The sequence below is a fragment of the Lithobates pipiens genome, unplaced genomic scaffold, assembly GCF_037356315.1.
Source record: "Lithobates pipiens isolate NorthernLeopardFrog02 unplaced genomic scaffold, aLitPip1_a1.2 Scaffold_18, whole genome shotgun sequence".
NCBI lineage: Eukaryota > Metazoa > Chordata > Amphibia > Anura > Ranidae > Lithobates > Lithobates pipiens.
Window position 1 is genome coordinate 159,766,147 of NW_027507758.1, and position 18,751 is coordinate 159,784,897.

At 41.0% G+C, this 18,751-nt stretch overlaps 1 protein-coding gene across 1 annotated transcript in view; it reads left to right on the forward strand.

Annotated features, from left to right (window-relative positions):
- The window catches only part of WDR27 (WD repeat domain 27), a 577,860-nt gene extending 561,798 nt beyond the window's left edge, over window positions 1-16,062 (forward strand). Inside the window, exon 25 of the mRNA XM_077486311.1 lies at window positions 13,418-16,062. Within this exon, the coding sequence (XP_077342437.1) occupies window positions 13,418-13,465 (48 nt within the window). The 3' untranslated portion in view covers window positions 13,466-16,062. The remainder of the gene's footprint in view (window positions 1-13,417) is intronic.
- The last annotated feature ends 2,689 nt before the right edge of the window (window positions 16,063-18,751 follow it).

Sequence of the window (18,751 nt, forward strand, 5' to 3'; positions counted from 1 at the left end):
ATACTACCTTGCAGGCCTCCAATGCCTCCCCCCACTCCTCATCCTCCATTGAACCCACTTCTCTCTCCCACCTGGGTTTCAAATCATATGCTACTATGGTAGAAATGGGGGTGGATAGCATATTATAAAATGCTGAAATTAACTTGTGGGAGTCTGTGCCATAATGGCATTAGGGGTAGAGTCTGGGATTGATTCAGGAAACTGAGACTGCGTTGCATGGCGGATTTGTGAGAATCTAAAGAACATTCGGTTTTGGATTAGGAATTAGTCTCTGAGTGAGTCAAAAGTTTTAAGGCGTCCATCTTTTAGTATGTGGTGTAAATAGAACACTCCCTGTCTGGCCCATACATCCACATCCTGTATTTTGGGGAACTGAAGGTAGGTTTTTGTTATGCCATAGTGGCGTGTAATCATTGTACGATGGAATGTTAAGTTTAGAAGAGGCTATATATATTTTCCTATATTGGTATAGTGTGGTGTGTCCATGTCCCCCCTTGTTCCAGCCCTTGTGAGCCCACTGCTATCGCACATAATGGGTCTTTGGTGTGTTGTGCCCATTTTGGAGATATGAGAGCTAGGAATCTCTCGCCGTCCATCTTATCTATGTGGAATAGCTGTGATAACTGAGATGCAACATAGTATAAATTGAAGTCGGGAAGAGCTGTGCCTCCCAGTTCAGTTGGATTCTTAAGAGTCTGCCACGCTAATTTGTGTCTGTAGGCCCCCCCACACAAAGGGCTTTAAAAGGGCCGCCAGAGATTTTTAAATATTTCAGGGGGAGGTATATTGGGGTATGCCATAGTACATAGAGTATCTTGGTAAGCAGGACCATTTTAATTCAATTTATGCGACCCCCAAATCCCTAGTGGTAGCTGAGACCAAATCCTTACTTTGGTTTTAACCAAGAAGATAAGAGGTTCTATATTTAGGGAAATGTAATCTGTGGGGATCTAGATATATGTATCCCTAAGTATTTGATGACATTAACTCTTTGTAATGGTAGACTGGCTTGGGATTCTGGTGGAGGGTAACTGTCGTGTGGCAGGATTTGAGATTTGTCCCAGTTAATTTTTAGCCCCGAGAAGATTCCGAATTGTTCGATTGTGTGAAGTGCAGTCTGCAGAGACGGACCTGAATCAGCCAAGTATAATAATGTATCATCTGCATACATACTAATTTTTTTCAATTAAGGAGCCCATTCTCAGTCCTCTAATTTCCGGGTTTGCTCGGATAGATATTGCAAGGGGTTCTGCCGCTAGGGCATATAGGAGCAGGGATAGGGGGCATCCCTGTCTTGTGCCTCTGCTGAGGTCAAACATTTGAGACTGCTACCCATTAGCCACCACCTTGACCATGGGTGCCTGATACAGTAATTGAACCCACTGGATATATTTAGGGCCAAAGCTATAGCCCTCCAAGCATCTCCAAAGATATCTCCACTTCACCGAATCAAACACTTTTGCTGTATCTAGAGTCACCACTACCCGTGATCCAACCTCTTCATGTGTGGCTTTTATGTTTATATAGAGTTTCCTAAGGTTAAATGAGGTGTTCCGACCCAGCATGGAGCCTGCCTGGTCCGTGTGGATCAATGATAGGATGACCTGATTGAGCCTAATGGACAAGACCTTGGCTATTATTTTGATGTCAACCTGTAACAGGGATATGGGGCGATAAGACTCTGGGTATCCTGGGTCCTTCCCTGGTTTAGGAATTAAAGCTATTGTTGCCTCTGTCATTGATGGGGGTAGCACTCGGGACTCAAAGAGATGGTTGTATAATGGCATTAATTTGGGGATAAGTGTGTCGCTGTATTGGGAATAGAATTCAATTGGCAGTCTGTCCGAACCTGGGGATTTAGATCTGGCAAACCTAGCTATGGCTGTCATTATTTCGTCCAGAGTAAGGGGTGCCTCCAAGATATCAATTTGTTCATTTGATAGCTGTGGAAGATCTATACCCTCAAAAAAGAGGGACATCAAGTCTATCTCAGTGGGAGCTGTTGTTTTGTATAGGTCAGCAAAAAAATCTCTGAACATGGAAGTTACTGTAGGTGGGTCTGTGATTTCTTGTTCTCCGGAGCCATGCAGTGTAATTACCACCGGGGGTCTACCTTCACTATGTACCAGATACGCCTGCTTTATCCCCATGTTCAAACATCTTCTGCTTGGAGAAGAAAAGTTTTTGGTTTTGCCTTTTGGATTTGGAGTTGGGTGGCTACTCTAGTTTGTAATTTGAGCATGGTGGCCTTCGTGGGAGTCGGATCAGTGGCAAAATCGCGCTCAGTGATTGGCAACGGCAGCGTCCCCCTTAATCTTATTGATGTCTGTAATTAACATTGAGTGAGCAAATAACTTAAATGAGTCCCATACTGCAGAGGGTGATGCTGAGTCATCATTTTCCATAAAGTACAATTTAAATTTGTTCTCAAGCTCATCATCTTCCGGTAGGAGTGTGAACCAGAACAGGTTCAAACACCAAGTCCTTGGTGGTTTATCAATGGGGATGCTCAGAGTTATCCAATAGGGACTGTGGTCCGAAAGTGTCCTGGGACAGAATGCTGCCTCCAGCAGTCATGGTGTTAAACTATGGGATATGAGTATGAAATCTATACGGGACATAGAGTTATGTGCAGATGAAAAACAAGACTAGGACCGTGTGTGTGGAAATTTGTGGCGCCACGTGTCTGTTAAATGAAAGGTGGAAATGAGTTTAGAGAGTTTGATTTCAGTAGGTGTGTTCAAGAGGGGCGAAGTCAATTGTAGCCTGTCCAGAGTTGGGTTTAGCGTGGTATTGAAATCACCCATCCAGACTGCAGGTATCTTAGGATGGCGGGCCATAAAGGACAATCCCTCCTTAATTATGGTGATATTGAACGGGGAAGGCACATAGAAAGCCAGTATAAGGAGGGATTTGCCATATAGCTTAGCTAAGAGGAATACGTAACATCCCTGCATGTCAGTGGACAATTCACACAACTCAAAATTTACTGATTTAGCAATCAAAATTGAGACACCTCTAGCATGGGATGTGTGGGTAGAATGAAATGTCCACCCAACCCATGGACGGCGAAGTCCCATCTGGATGCTCCCTTCAACATGTTTTTCCGTCAATGCTATCACATCTGCGTATTGTTTCTTAAGGAATGTGAGGACCGCCACTCGATTAATTTTCTCGCGAACGCCCCTCACATTCCATGTGATAAACTTTAAAGATGCCATGGACAGAAGCTTTGTGGATCATTTTGCACAGTCATGTTTGGCAACGTTTCCCTCGTGCATGTGGCACTTAGGTTCTCGGTGCCCAAACCTAGCCTCAATAGGGTTATTTCCCATAATGTATATAAACATTCACATAAACATTTTCGATGAGGTGATACCTGCTGTCTGAATTTAGTATGCACAAAAAACCCAACAAAACAATAACTGAAATAACTCCCACCCCCCTCCCTGCCCTGCACCCATCCAACTGGTGTGGGCTTGTTCCATTAACTGGTGCTTTCCAACTGGGAAATACTCTGTCTTCCAATATATGCATAACAGGTAATACAGTGGGCTGAGTTTCTGGATTTCAAATCGGAACTGGGAATGACACCCATGTCAATAGGTCAAGATGAATCGGAGTTCCACCATCACCCTGTAATCCACAAACAGTAACCAACAATCTCCAGAAGAAGCACCAGACTGCATAATAGCGACCCCCAGTGGTGTGCGGGGTAAAGTCTCGCTGCACACTGCATGAAGTTGGTAGGACTCTGTATTACCGCAGCTCCTTAAACAGTGTAGTCTTGAATAGTATGTAAATTCCAGTAATGTAATAGGTAGGATCAATATGGCTCCTGTACATCAAATCCCTGAGATTCATGTTCTGTACTCACATTGAGGTATTACTGGTTCCCCAAGGCCAACAGGAGTTCACTGTGTATGGCATGGAATGTTTTCGTGGCTATGAGCGGGTATGTCCTAGTAGGTTTCCCATGTGATTGTAAGAGCAACACAGTTATGCGGTTCTGGGAAAATAGGGAGTTGTACTAGGGACAGTTGTGAGTACAGAAAAAGGAGAAAATAAAAATAAAAGGGGGGAAAAATAAAGGGGTCCAAGCTGAGTACCTGGATCTTGATCATTTGGCTCTTTCAGGAGGGGCTCGTTGCTCCAGCCAGGAGATGACATCCTCCGGATCCTCACAGAATATCGGATGGCCATCATGTTCCACCCAGAGGCGGGCGAGGAAGAGCATGGAGTATTTATAGCTGTGATTCCTTAGCCTGCGTTTGGCCTCCATAAAGTTTTGATGGCAGCGTTGTATCACTGCTGAGAAGTCTGGGAAAATGGGCACTTTAACATTTCCCACTGGAATGTTGCCTTTCACTCTCGTCATTTTCAGAGCTGCATCCCGGTCTTTGCAATTGAGGAGTTTAGCTAAGAATGTGCGGAGGTCTGGCTGGCATGCAGTGCGCCTGCTCTACTGCGAACATAGGGGAGAAGGCGTCCCTCCCATAGGTAGTAATGAGGAGTTGTTCCAAGAACGTAGTAGTGTCCTTTCCTTCAGTCCCCTCTGGCAGACCAATAAAACGTAAATTACATCTTCTCAGCCTGTTCTCGATATCGTCCTGCTTAGTTAGGAGTTGGCGTATCTGCTGTTGCATGCGGTCTGAGGATTTCTGCAGAGGTGGAATGGCATCCTCCACTATGCTCAGCCTAGTCTCTGCCTCCTTCACCCGGTCCCTGAGCTTTTGAAAGTCTTGCTTAATGAGGGAAATGGACATTTTCACCTCCTCAATTTGGGCTTTAAGAGAAGTTCTACATAAAGTAATCGCTTCCAGAAGCCTGTCGCTGTCACTGGTCAGTCGTTCACCCCCCCCCACCTTCTCGGGAGCTCCATCTTCCTCCATATCATCCTTTTCCTGTCTGCAGAACTGTTAGCCCTTGTACACACGGTCGGAGATTCCGATGGAATGTGTCCGATCGGACCGTTTTGTCGGATATTCCGACTGTGTGTGGTCTACATCGGACTGTTTCCGTCGGAGTATCCAACGGACCAAGTTTTCCAACTTCTTGGTAAAATTTTCTGACAAAATACTCCGATCGGACATACTCCGATCATGTGTAGAGAATTCCAATCGGACAAAGTGCCACGTATGCTCAGATCAAATTCCTACACCAAAGCTATTGGCTACTAGCGTAAACGTAGTCCAGTCGTAACGAAATAACGTAATCACGTCGGATTTTCCGACAACTTTGTCCGACCGTGTGTATGCAACAGTTTCGGACAAAATCTGACGGATTTGGTTGTCGGAATCTCCGACCGTGTGTACAAGGGCTTAAAGTTTTGCCTCTGCCGCTTTCTGCGATTTCGATGGTGACATACCTCAGGGCTCTGGGGTGTCTGTGTATATGGTGCCAATATAGTGCAGGATGGTCCTGTAGGCTGCAGGGCCCGAATACAGCTCTGTCCGGAGTTTTGGGTGTACCAAGATGGCCATCGTCTCCAGGACTAGGCCGAAGCTGGGGACTTTCCTAGAGTTGCCAGCCGCCGAATGGGGAATCGCCGCTCTTCGCAGGCTGATGTGAAGCCGAGGGTCACCAGGGGTCAGCCAGAGTGCAGGGAAGATGCCCAGGTACCTTTACAGGTTATGTGCTCAGATTTCCAGGTGCTACAGAAGTAATTGCAGGATCAACGGATGGAGCTCAGGGTTAACACGTCCTACCCCATACAGCGTCAGGCCACGCCCTCTACTAGATATGGTTTATAAAGGACATACAACCCATTATGTTTTTTTTTTTGGGGCTATTCATACTTACCTAGATGGATGCAGCATCAGACCGATGCTGCATCTGTCCCCCGCCGCCTCTTCACTGAGAACCGAGCCACTGAACACTGCCGGTGGCTTGGTTCTCTCACCTCCCTGAGCGGAAAGTTGCTGCCTCAGCATCTCTCCTGCTCTGATCCTCCACGCTCATTGGAGCGCTGAGCTGTGGAAGGGAGGGGAGCGGCCGTCTCAGCGGCTTACTGAGAGGCTGAGGCTGCCATTAGTCCAGGTAGCTGGCGGATCCAGACTTCTGAAATCAGGATGATGCTCTGCCTGGACTGAACCTGGTAATGTCAGCAGAGAGCGGACTTCAGATCGCTCTCCTCTGAAAATGGGTCACACAGGAGTGCAAAATGAATTGCACTCCTGTGACCCATAGGAGAAGCCCAGCCTAAAAAGCTCAGGCTGGACTTCTCGTTTAACATAATTTATTGGAAGCATTTTAGAACATTAATTTGTCCTCTACAGGTTGGTGTTGCTGGCATAGAATTGAGTTGAATTTTACATTAAATACCTGTTGTATGATGACATTTATTTTTTTAACTACTTGCATACAGTTCCCACCATAGGCTCTGATTACCAAGAATAGTATAATTTGCATTGCTTATTTTCAAAATATTTAAACCATATTCTAAAATTTGATTTTACAGTAACTTGTCATTTGATAAAAAACATTTCTTTGGTTAAGCGGAGAGAAATAATTTTAATTTAAGGGCGGAATTGATTTAGTTAATATAATTTACTTTGAATTGTTAATTATGATAAAGGAAGCTAAGGATTTTAAAAAGCAGCAGCCCCATTTTATATTCTCCTGTAATGACATACTCTCAGTCCTGTTTTTTCATAAATGTACAATTATAATGATCCTGTAATTTAAAAATCAGAGTTAAATTATAAGATTGTATTAAAGCACAATATCATGGGACCAAAGGACGGTGGCTATGTTCTAAAATTCGCATGAAAACTTAAAAAAGGGAATGTACTGTATCATTGGTTACCGCGCACAGCTGCACCAGATTTTGCACTCTATCCACATTGTCTTAGTTTGACTGCTAGCCAAAAAGCAATGATATGTGATACACAATCACCAGCTCTAACAAAAAAGGCATCTGCTGAAATATTGGGGACATAAATGTCCATATCTTTATATATTATTTAAATGCATATTTGTATAAAAATCACACTGTATAGCTGCCGTTCTGGCCTAAAACGCCCATATTTCAGACTCACAGACTCGCATACAAATTCACAACAAGGGAATATAGATACAGGCATACCCCACTTTTAAGTACGCAATGGGGTTTATTTACTAAAGCTGGAAAGTGCAAAATCAGGCTCAGTTCTGCATAGAAACCAATGAGCTTCGAACCCCAGCTTGTTCAATTAAGCTTTGGTAATATAACCTGGAAGCTCATTGGTTTCTATGCAGAAGTGAGCCTGATTTTCCACTTTCCAGCTTTAGTAAATAAACCCCATTGTGTACTTAAAAGTGGGGTATGCCTGTATAAAACAACCCCCACATAGTTGTTGAAACACAAGCACACTGCCATAATATGTCTTGCCAATAATGCATATAAAGGCCAATGAGATTATATAAAGCAAATTCGCAAATGTTAAATATATCCAGCTGTGACAAATATCACCCCAGTGGGGTCATACATCTTTAACATGATGGCATTGGCATTAGAGTTAACCTATATAAAGTCCTGCATCTTTGGTGTATAGTAGAGTCCTCGATCATGAAGGGGCAGTAATCACACTTTCTGCATTTGTAGACACCCCTATTTCTTCTCCCATTGTTACATAAAGTACTTTTTTTTTTTCCTCATAGGGAATCACTATGCATCAATGCATCACCTAATGAGCGTGGCTTTCTAATAATGCACTTTGGTCATGTGGGTACTGTTGGGGTGTAGAGTGGTCTAGGGGTGAGTGGACCCTCGGTTAAGGTATCTGCCTAGAGTATCCTTCAAACCCAGCAGGCCTGGAGACCACTCCACTACGAGGAACTTAACTCTTTACTTAACTCCTAACAGACTCTATGTGAATATTTATCTTAAAATGGATACTCATATTATAGGTTACAATATCTAAGATGGCAGGCAATATGCTAAAACAAACATTAAGCTAAAATATCCCTTCAACCCCCTCTTTTAGATCATGATTGCATGATCTCACTCACGATCAGCTTGTTTCTGATAATACATGCTAAGATAAACTTTATTGTGAAGTGAGGGATCTGTAATGTGAGTGGCTCTGCTAATAAGGCACATAATAAGCTTGTATATAAGATCAAGAAAGAGAAAGAAGAGTATAATCATGATTATCATTACTGCAATATCCCTTATCCAAGAGAATATTCCTCCGAATCCTAGCTCAGCATTTCCAAAGGGGCATTTTTATATCACTATTTTGATTTACTGCAGCGGCTACTAATAAAACCTGAAACAATGTTTGCAAAGCCTTTTTCCTACTATTTTTAGAGGCAAGAGTTTTATTCAACTCCATCCTCACTCCAGTCTTGTTTGGATGTGTCTGGTATAAAGAACATGACTCTTCACTAGGGGCATAACAATCAGAAATATTCAGAACTGAATGAGTGCAGGTACTGGCGTTTCTTGTAGAATTTCCTAAATTGAAACACCAGGTAGGATTTTGGCTTCTACTAATAATGTGGAAAGAGACAGTGTCATTTAATCTCCTACTGTCATTCAAAAGGTCAAGGGGAGTTTTTCCTTTAAAAGAGGGGGTAATATTCAAAGGTATAGCCGTTAAGGGTATTCTGACACTGCTGGGATGCAGCTTACTACAAATCTAACACTTCTGAAATCCTGACCTCTGAGCATAAGCATATTTGAATTTTAGCAAAAGCATTTTATCAGCAAAATTATCTTCAATGTCTCTCTTATTTCTACATTGTATCTCTGAAATGTTACCTGAAATATTCTCTTGTGTGTGTGTGTTCCCACAAATGTCTTTAATAGCACCCAAGTCCTCAGGGTGGTAAATACAGTTAGTGATGATCCAAGTAGGCAGGAACACTATCAGGGAGGCCAGGATCAGGAGGCAATATGCCTTGCCAGAAGTCTGATGTGAAATAAGTGAGGTCATCTTCTCTGGCTGGACCTGCTTTTCCAGGAACTCCTCATTTGTTTGCTTGGACTTCTGCTTGAAGTTCTCCCATATCTGAGATCCCCTTCCTGCTCTTGGGTTTCTGGACAATCTTTTTCACTCAGCTGGCATGGATCCAGGATTGGCAATTTTCCCCCAGGATAGCTGTTCTGGTCACTGCAACCCCCATAGTAGGAGGTCCAAAAGAGTACTCTCGCTTCTTGCTTCTATACAACTGCTGGACCACCACCGTGTCTCCCACCTTGAAAGGATGGGTAGGTTCCTGTGAAGAAAAAGGAGAGGTGCGAGCAACGTTTCTCACGACTGTATCCAAAGTTTTGATTAGTTTCCTCACATACTCTGACTGTACCAAATCCAAATCCCCCTGCTCTATCATAAGAGGTGCTCTAGCGCAGGGAGTGGGAAAAGGCAACCCATTAGTACTTCAAAGGGAGAATAGCCTGTAGTCTTGGATGGAGTACTTCTCATCTCTGCCAAGACTGCTGGGAGAACCTTCTTCCAATGGAAAAAGGTTCCTCCTGTGGCTTTCCTTATTTTATCCTTCACTGTCCTGTTTATACTTTCCACTATCCCTGAACTCTGGGGGTGATATGGAATGTGAAACTTCCATTCTATTTGAAGTGAGTATACCAAATCCTGGCATACTTTTGATGTGAAAGCAGGACCTCTGTCTGAATTGATTTGAATTGGACACCCCCACCGAAGAATAATTTCCTGGGTGAGAAATTTCACTACTGTTTGTTCGTCTTCCCTGGTGGTTACAAAAATTTCCACCCATCTGGAAAACATGTCCATGATCACCAAAAGATATTCCTGTCTTTTGCCTAGCTTGGGCATGTGTGTGAAATCAACTTGCAAATGTGTAAAAGGAGTTGTTGGATATATTAGGTGTTCATGTTTGGCTTTGTGTGAGTTATTTGGATTGTTCCTGATACATGTGATGCATCTTGATACATAATCCTTAACCCTCCCAGGGAGTTCTGAGATGTAAAAGTCATTCTCCAGTAGTTCACAAGTGGCTTTCTAGCCTCTGTGACCTACTCCATGATACTGAGCAATAAAAAGTGATGCGCACCCTTTTTATCCATCCACAAACACATTCTGCACATTAGGCAGAGTGGTAGGGGACAAATCAGTTCTGGGAGATGTGTCCTGGTGGATGAAGTTGGTGCAATCATGTTGTGGCACCACTTCATCCTGTTCTCCTTTTAGTCCTAGTAAGGCATTTAAAATTGGAGCAGGGCCTGCATTTGGGGAAGCATATTTTATATGCAATTTTAGGTTTGACAACAGTGTCACCTCATAGCCGCTCAAACCTTTAAGCAGACATGTGTTGCATATGTATATTCCTCAATAATGTAGATACAGTATGAGTAGTATACAGGGTAGTATCATGGCCCAAAGTGAAAGTTGCGGCCATCTCCACCCACATCACACAAGAGCTCGGAGGCACACAGGCATGCCCTGAACCTGTACCGGTACCACCTTTGACAGAAAAGCAACAGGGTGAAGCTTGCCTCCATGCTTCTGAGCAAGGACACCTGCCATCGTTGAACAATTTTCCCTGGCATACAAATGAAACATCATAGCATAATTGGGGAGGCCATACCCTGGGGCTGTCACCATAGCATTTTTCAAATACACAAAAGCATTACACATTTCATCTGTCCATTTGATACATCTGGCATGTCTGAACCTGTGGCTTGTCTCAGGAGGTTATCATAGTAAGAGCAGTTGGGTATCCATTGGCGGCAGTAACCAATCATACCCAGGAAGGTGAGCATGTCTTTCCTTCTGAGTGGGTGGGGCAGACCCATCAGAGAAACAGCTCTTTTGTGACTGACTCTTCTTTCTCCTTTTGTGAGCACAAAACCTAGGTATTCAACTGTTTTCTGACACTATTGCAACTTTTTCTATGACACTTTATAACCACTTTCAAAAAGACATTTCAACAAATCCCTCCCATCCTCCAGGGCGGCCTCCCTTGTGAGGCTGCAGAGTAGCAGATCATCTGCATACATGTGATGCATCTTGACAGGACTGAACAATGCCTGGGTGTCCAAGCTTTGAGAGTTGTTTGGAGGACAATAGAATAGACAACAGGTGAGTCTATATAACACTGGCACATTCTACACCAGGTCAATTTCTGTTTTTTAAAACTGAATTCAAAGAGTGTCTGTGTCTCCTCATCCACAGGGATGCTAAAAAAGCATTTGATAAATCAATAACCGAGAAATATTCAGCATCGGGTGATATGGAGGTACTACTAAGTTGTTTATGGCCCTAAGGTCCTGAACAAACCCGTAACTGCCATTTGGCTTCTTAACAGGATTGATAGGAGTGTTGTATGGAGAAATGATTTCTTTCTCTAGAAAGTCTTTTACAATTGGCTCTATGCCCTCTTCCTTTTCTCTTGGAATGGGGTACTGTTTTTGATACACAGGTAAAGCTGATATGGTGGGCTTGGGGCAGTGCTTGATAATATGATTGATATCCTCAATCTCAACAGGTTTTATTACCAAAATATCACCCATGGTCATGAAAGGAAAATTATGTGTAGCTAACGGCAGAGCTGCTTTCGCTGCCTGTGAAGTTACTTCCTCTTCTTCATCTGACCCCCCGTATCCTCTGCATCCTGTTTTGAGTGTGTATGTTTTATACTCTGATCCTCTGCAAGCCGATATTGTTTCTTTCTACTAGTTTCAATCTGGGTTTGGGTGTCTACCACTTTACAGGATTTTGAATCTTTTACGGATGTTTTCTCCTCTTCAAGAGACTCCTCCTCTTTAGAGGAAGAAGCAGCAGCATCGTCAGACACTTTTGCAGGCATAGCCGATGAGGCTACAGCATCCTGTGCCTCCGATGGACCCTTCCCTGCAACCCGTTGTTGAATGGGGGCAGGGAGGAGGGCCATGGCCACTGCTGCGATCACAGCCAAGACATCCATGTCCTCCTTTGAGAATGAAAGGTATATGGTCTGCAGCTGGGGCAATGGCTCGCTTGGTTGTGGTCCATATGGAGGAGGTAGGGGATGAGGAGAGGAGGGAGCAGAAAACAATATACACCCCCAAATTCATATAGAAACTGGCCACAGGAAAAGCCAGTAGAAAAAAATATATTGTTCCCGAGAACATTTGTTCTCAATAAGAGGAACTTAACTTAACTATTAATTTAACTCCTAACAGACTATATGTGAATATTTATCTTAAAATGGATACTCATATTATGGGTTACAATATCTAAGATGGCAGGCAATAGGCTAAAACAAACATTAAGCTAAAATATCCCTTCAGGTACAAACTTCCTATCTATTTCATAATTTACTAGATGTCAACGTTTGTTTCAAATATCCTGCACTCTATAGGGGACAGTGTACCTTAAACTTAATTTAGTCATACCCGTTGGCTTATCTTGCTTCCATACACATAGGACTACACTTATTTTTGACCATAGATACACTTTAACTCTAGCTACTGACTTGATGCAATCCTTGTGTCATAAGACTTGAGTAACCAAATGCTGACTGATTAGATAAATCTAGATATAGAGGTAAAGTGTTAAATACATATTTGCTGTGAATTCATTTATAAACAGGTTAATACTAATAGGTAAATTATATTTCCTCCATATTCAATTATTACCTATGGAATTTTAGATCTTCACAGCTAGGGGCTGGATCCAGTCTTGCAGGCCCAGTTCAGCTGTACCACCTTCTCAGGTCCTATTTTTGGGAGATTGTGATCTAACGCCAACAAATTGTCCTAATAAGTACTTGTCATATAGGCCCTGTTCTCCCTGTGCCTGCGTGGGTTAATTGGCTTCTGTCCAAAATTAGCCCTAGTATATGAATGTGAGTTGGGGACCTTGGATTGTGGGCTCCCTGAGGGTAGGGACTGATGTGAGTGTGTGATGTATGTGTGGAGAGCTGCGTAAAATTGACGGCGCTATATGGATACCTTAAATAAAATAATATATAATAGAGGAGCATCTTAATGAGACACAATGTACAAGGATAGGGACTACTGTAGACACTCATTCAGGTTGAACTGGATGGACTGGTGTCTTTTTTCAACCTTATTAACTATGTAACACTAGAGCAAAAATTACCAGATTATTCAATCCACTTTAATGCACCGTCATCCATGAAAATCCAAACATCACATTAATTAGGTACTTTGATGAACCAGATTTTAATGAAATAAACATGCCGCAGAAAAGAACAATGAGACTGCAGATACCGATTGGTATGTCAATGAAAATATATTGTTTGAAGTTTATATAACTATAATAATGTTTTTAAATGTGGTATCCCATTGGTATCTCATATGTTAAACACATGTTTTATGCATTGTTTTCTGTGGATGACTTTTGATTAAATTAAAAGCTTTTTGAATTGGTAATTGCAAACATGACTTATTTTAATGATAGTGGGTTCCAAAGAATTCTAACACTTTTTGTGTTTTCTTTTTCTTTAGCTAACCACATGTACAGTGGATGGAACACTACAAACTTTTTCTCCTTGAAAAGACATACTAGTCACTGAAATGGAGCATATGTGGATAGTGGAATGATTACTTGCCTTAGTGCTTACCTAAAACATCATTACAAAATCATCCTAAGAGCTGTCTAATTCTGATCCATATCCCAGCAAGTACTAGATGAGTTATATCAATAAAATGGGAACAAAACTCAATTCCCTCCTCTACAAAATTTAAATAAATGTATACAAGATGCCAGATAAATGGAACTGATCACAACGAGGCTAAATGATGGGCTGGACAAATTTAACACTAAATGGAATCCAAAGTACTTTCATCAAACATTGCTCAGGAATGCCTGAAAGTAGGTTAGCTCCTTCTGTGGGGCACTTATTATTCTCTACCGTCTTCTGTTATTTATTTTTTTCTTTCTCTCCTTCATGTTCTCTTTTCCTTACTACTCTCTAAACATCTGAAGATCTGTAACGGTTCACTAATGAAGTTTTACTGAACATGCTTATTGGCGTGGATTATGGGAACATAACCAACTAATGTATGTAACTACGCTGCTGCACAGAAACATACAGTTTACTACCTTTAAGACTGTTCATTAAATAAGTAATACAAGTATCTATAATAGCAGCAGTAAAATGGAAGTATACACGCAGAATGATTTTTAACTATTCACATAGTAATGAATTAGAAATGCTTCAAGATGTTTGTTGTTCTGTTATTTATATGTATTTTTTAATTCTAAAAAAATAAACTGGGAATTTTTCATATCTAGCTAAATGAGTTGGAAGTTTGGAAAAGATAAAAAATAAAGATATGTTTATAAATGCTTAGTATGTATCAAATTGTAATGGTTGTACTGTTTGATGTTGCCCAAAGTAAGGAGACTAATGCCGCGTACACAAGGCCGGACATTTTGACGGACTTGGTCTGATGGAATGAATCCGCCGGCCAATTCGAACGTGTGTTGGCCTCATCTGACATTTGCTGTCTAAAAATCAGACACACTTTCGATTTAAAACATGTTTGTTCGTTTGTATGCTAGTCCGATGGATGAAAACCATCACTAGGGCAGCTATTGGCTGCTGGCTATGAACGTCCTTATTCTAGTCCGGTCGTACGTCATCACGTTCTAATCCGTCGGACTTTGGTGTGCTTGTGTGTGGCCAAGTCCGTTCGCTCAGAAAGTCCATCGGAACTCCGCAGAAAGTCTGCCGGGAAGACCATCGGATCTAGTCCATCGAAAAGTCTGGTCGTGTGTATGCAGCATAAAGCCCCATACACACTATCAGTTTTTCTGCTGAGTTTTTTCCTTCAGGTTTACCAAAACCATGTAGTGGAAGGGCCTGCCTGATTACATACAAATTGAAACTCCTAAGGTTTGACCTCATATTATATGGTTTTGGTAAATCTGAAGGAAAAACTCAGCAGAAAAACTGATAGTGTGTATGGGGCTTAAGAATTCCTGCCAAGAATGTACCATATAATAACTGGAAATTTTTACAACTCAAAAAAAAACTCTTTTGCACATGTTGACAAACAAGATTAGTTAAAACAATATTAAGAGCGTTGAATTTTGTCTCCAACACAATAGCAGCTCCAGTGCCAGGTTGCTTTGCCGAGAGTAGAAGGTAGCTGTGCATTTTGAATCCATCATAAGTTTGTGCCTTTGTTTTCACAAAGTGGCAAAGTTAACATACAAGTAATAATAATGATATATATATTTGTTAATTTTTGTTCGAATAAAAAAAATGTAAAAAAATATTCTTAATATTTCTCAATAACATGTTTGCAATTGTGATATTTGTCTTCAAAGAATAAATGCTTGCCAACACTGCATATACTTACAACTCTTTAAACTTTAAAATGTTATTTAATTTATTCTCTTTTCCCTCCTCCTCCCCCACATAGCCAATATTTATTATTTCTTTATGACCTTTTCCTGTTTGATAGATTACTGAAAAGTGTGTTAAAATACTAACACATCTTTAAACTGAATAATGATTGGCCAAACCAAATACACAGAGAGATATATGAAATGTGTGATTTCTCTTTCCTATGTTATTTATTTTGCTTGAAAAATGATTTAAATGATTTAGCTCTCTTTATTTGGGTTAAATAACTCTTTATGTTTTAAGAGGTTAGGTGTTTTAACCTCTTAAAAGTTTTAGGGTAAATATTACGTTTTGGGGTAAATAAGGGCTAGCATTAAAGGAAACCTCTACTGAGAGAATATAGAAGCTGTCATCGTTGAATCTCTCTGGGGAAAAAATTGCATTTTTATTGTATTTCCTCCCAAGCAATATTCTTTTGAAAAAGACAATAGTTCTTTCCTGTTTAAAATTGTATTCCTTATTCCAGAAGACTACTCCAGCTTCTTCTAAAACATGAACAAGTAAAAAATCAAAAGACCAAAGCTCCACTGATACCTTTTACATCCACAAAATTAGCTAAATTAGTGAGGATACTGTATTTTTTAAAACGTTTCCAGTACATTCAGACTGAAATAATTTAATATTTCATATTAATCCATGCTTGTGACTAGCATTCCTGCTTTATTTGAGTACTTGGGATTCTTTTGTTACTTCCCATGCTTCTATTTTTTCCAAAGTTCTCCAGTTATTTTTTCCTTTTTGGACAAACTCTTATTCAATAAATGTAAATTTTGTTGAAAACACAAACACTGTGGAATCTACATTATTACTTCTTTTTACATTTCTTTACCATATAGTTGATTCTTTTTAACAATCCAAAAAGCATCCTCTGTCCCAAAATCTCTTGGGATATGACATTATTTTTAATTAATCCGTTTCAAACTTTTCCTTCTGCCATCTCGTATTGCAACTTTGTTTAAACAAAGCTCCTGAAAAACAAAACGGGTCTAAACACAAATTGCATCCTCTGTTACAGTTTATCTATTTCTTTTTGTTTACAAACTTTTTATTAAGTGAAACTTGGTACAAGAAAAAACAGCATGTTTGTACAAATATACTGAAAAGGGTATTTCCAAAAAATAAATCTAAATACAAATAAGGGTATAATCATAGAGTTGAAAAAAAACATTAATATAGAAGGCGATACAATGCTATCACATATTCAAAAAATGCCAATATACATGTACAATCCAAGGGGTGAACAGCGCTGATAAACAGACATAAATAGAACCCTCAGAAGCAAAGTAAAACTTTTTATTTTTGTTAAAAAATTAAGATGCATAAGCAGTCAGTTAATGGTCATGCAGATACTTGGATTGAAAAGCTGACAGTACCTGGAGGCTGGAGCCACATGGATGACACTGGGGCTCAGGGAAACCCAGGAATACAGGAGCACCGCTGGTAGGCAGCCTTTCCAGGACTGTGAGGCCAGGGGTCCGATGAAGGGGGAACCAGTCTGCAGGCACAGGAACTGTTGGGGCGAGTGTGCAGTGGCTGCTCAAACTGTGTACGATGCCCAGAAATGATGTCACAGCCTGGCAAAAGGCGGCCAAGAGGATCCGAAGACTATGGGCAAACCCTGCTGCTCATGCCAAAGGAGCAAAGATAGTCACACATTGCGATATTTTAAATGTATTGTTGAAAAGTGAAGATATTAATAATGATAATAAAAATATATGGAAAAAATAAAACAAATAAAAATAAAACAGCTAAGGTATATTAAATGACTGTACAGACGTCAAGTTCCTTTGTTCAACCCGTTGGGTGAAAGAGTATTGAGCTTATATATCCAGATGGTTTTGCATTGAAATAGACGCATGCTAAACATCTCTATTTTTATGGCAGGTATATCGATGATGTGCTTATCACTTGGGATGGGACTGTTGATGATTTCTCGGCCTTTGTGATGCATTGCAATCCCCTAGGACTCACATTCATGCATGTCATCGACCATGAACATTTGGTATTCTTGGATCTGGAATTGACCCATGAGAAAGTCTCAATCATTACCATCAACCAATCCAAACCAGTTGGGGGCAATTCCAACTTACACTTTGGGAGCTGCCATCACCCTTTTTGGAAGAAGAACATTCCAAAGGGGCAGTTCCTGAGGCTACGTAGGAATTGTTTGATAAATACCGACTACATTGCCCAGAGTAGGGCAAAAAGTAGCACGTACCTCCCAGGCGTGTTTCATCATAAAATGACGTTATCAATGCTTCACATTTATGCTAAAATTGATCTTTCATTTGTAAGTGTATTTTTTCTTTTATATAATAAATACGCTTAGACGTTATTACACCATGGTCTATTATATATTTTTTTTGGGTTGACACCAAATTCTATGGTATATACGGAACCTTTGGTCAATGCTGGGATTTTGGTCCAACCATCCACTGACTCCGCGCTTGCATCCCACTGAGGATTCATCCACCTGTGGGGATATCTGCATATTTGGGCTTGCTATATGGTAAGGAGTCTTTTTGAGCTTCTCTTAATTTTTAGACTGGGTTATTCAATGATATTTTTTGGGACTGATTCACCTAATATTTATTCAAATTTTTTTTCAAAATTTACTTTAAATGTTCATCAAGCTCACTCAATAAGCTAAGTGTTTCAGGTTTAAATTTATAATAATTTTTTAACACAAATAGCGCAGCTTCTCTGTTTTATATTTGTTTTGTGTATATCCCACGATAAGCCGCTGCTTACTATCTATTTTTTATCTAAGCACAGTTTTTTCTCTTTTATGGAAAAACTACTGAGTGCTCCTCCCCATTGACCTCTTGAGACAATACTGCTCCTAAGTCCTCACTTGAGGCATCTGTCTGCACCACAAACTCTTTCGCAAAATCAGGAGCCACAAGCACTGGATGCTGGTACAATGCCACCTTAAGCTTCTTCAGCATCCGTATTCCATTTGATCATTACTGACTTCCTGCCTTTTGTTAAGTCAGTCAATGGTGCATTGATGGTGGCAAAGTTGGGGACGAACCTTTGGTACTAACTGACTATGCCCAGAAATGCTCTGAACTGCTCCTTGTTTAATGGACGGGGCCAGTTCTGTATGGCTTCTACCTTATTCAACTGTGGTTTTACTAGCCCCCTACCCACAATTTACCCTAGGTGTTTGGCCTCCTCCATCCCAACCGCACATTTCTCAGGATTAATTGTGAACCCTGCTTTTCTCAGCGAGTCTGTGACTGCCTGAACCCGGGAAAGTTGGGACTCCCCAATATCATCCATGTAGACAGATGTGTATTGTTGATGGGGGTGTAACGTTTTGTCCATTGACCTTTGGAACGGGGCAGGGGCAGAGTGTAAGCCAAATGACAACCTCTTATACTGGAAGTGGCCTTCGGGAGTGGAAAAAGTGGCTTCTTTG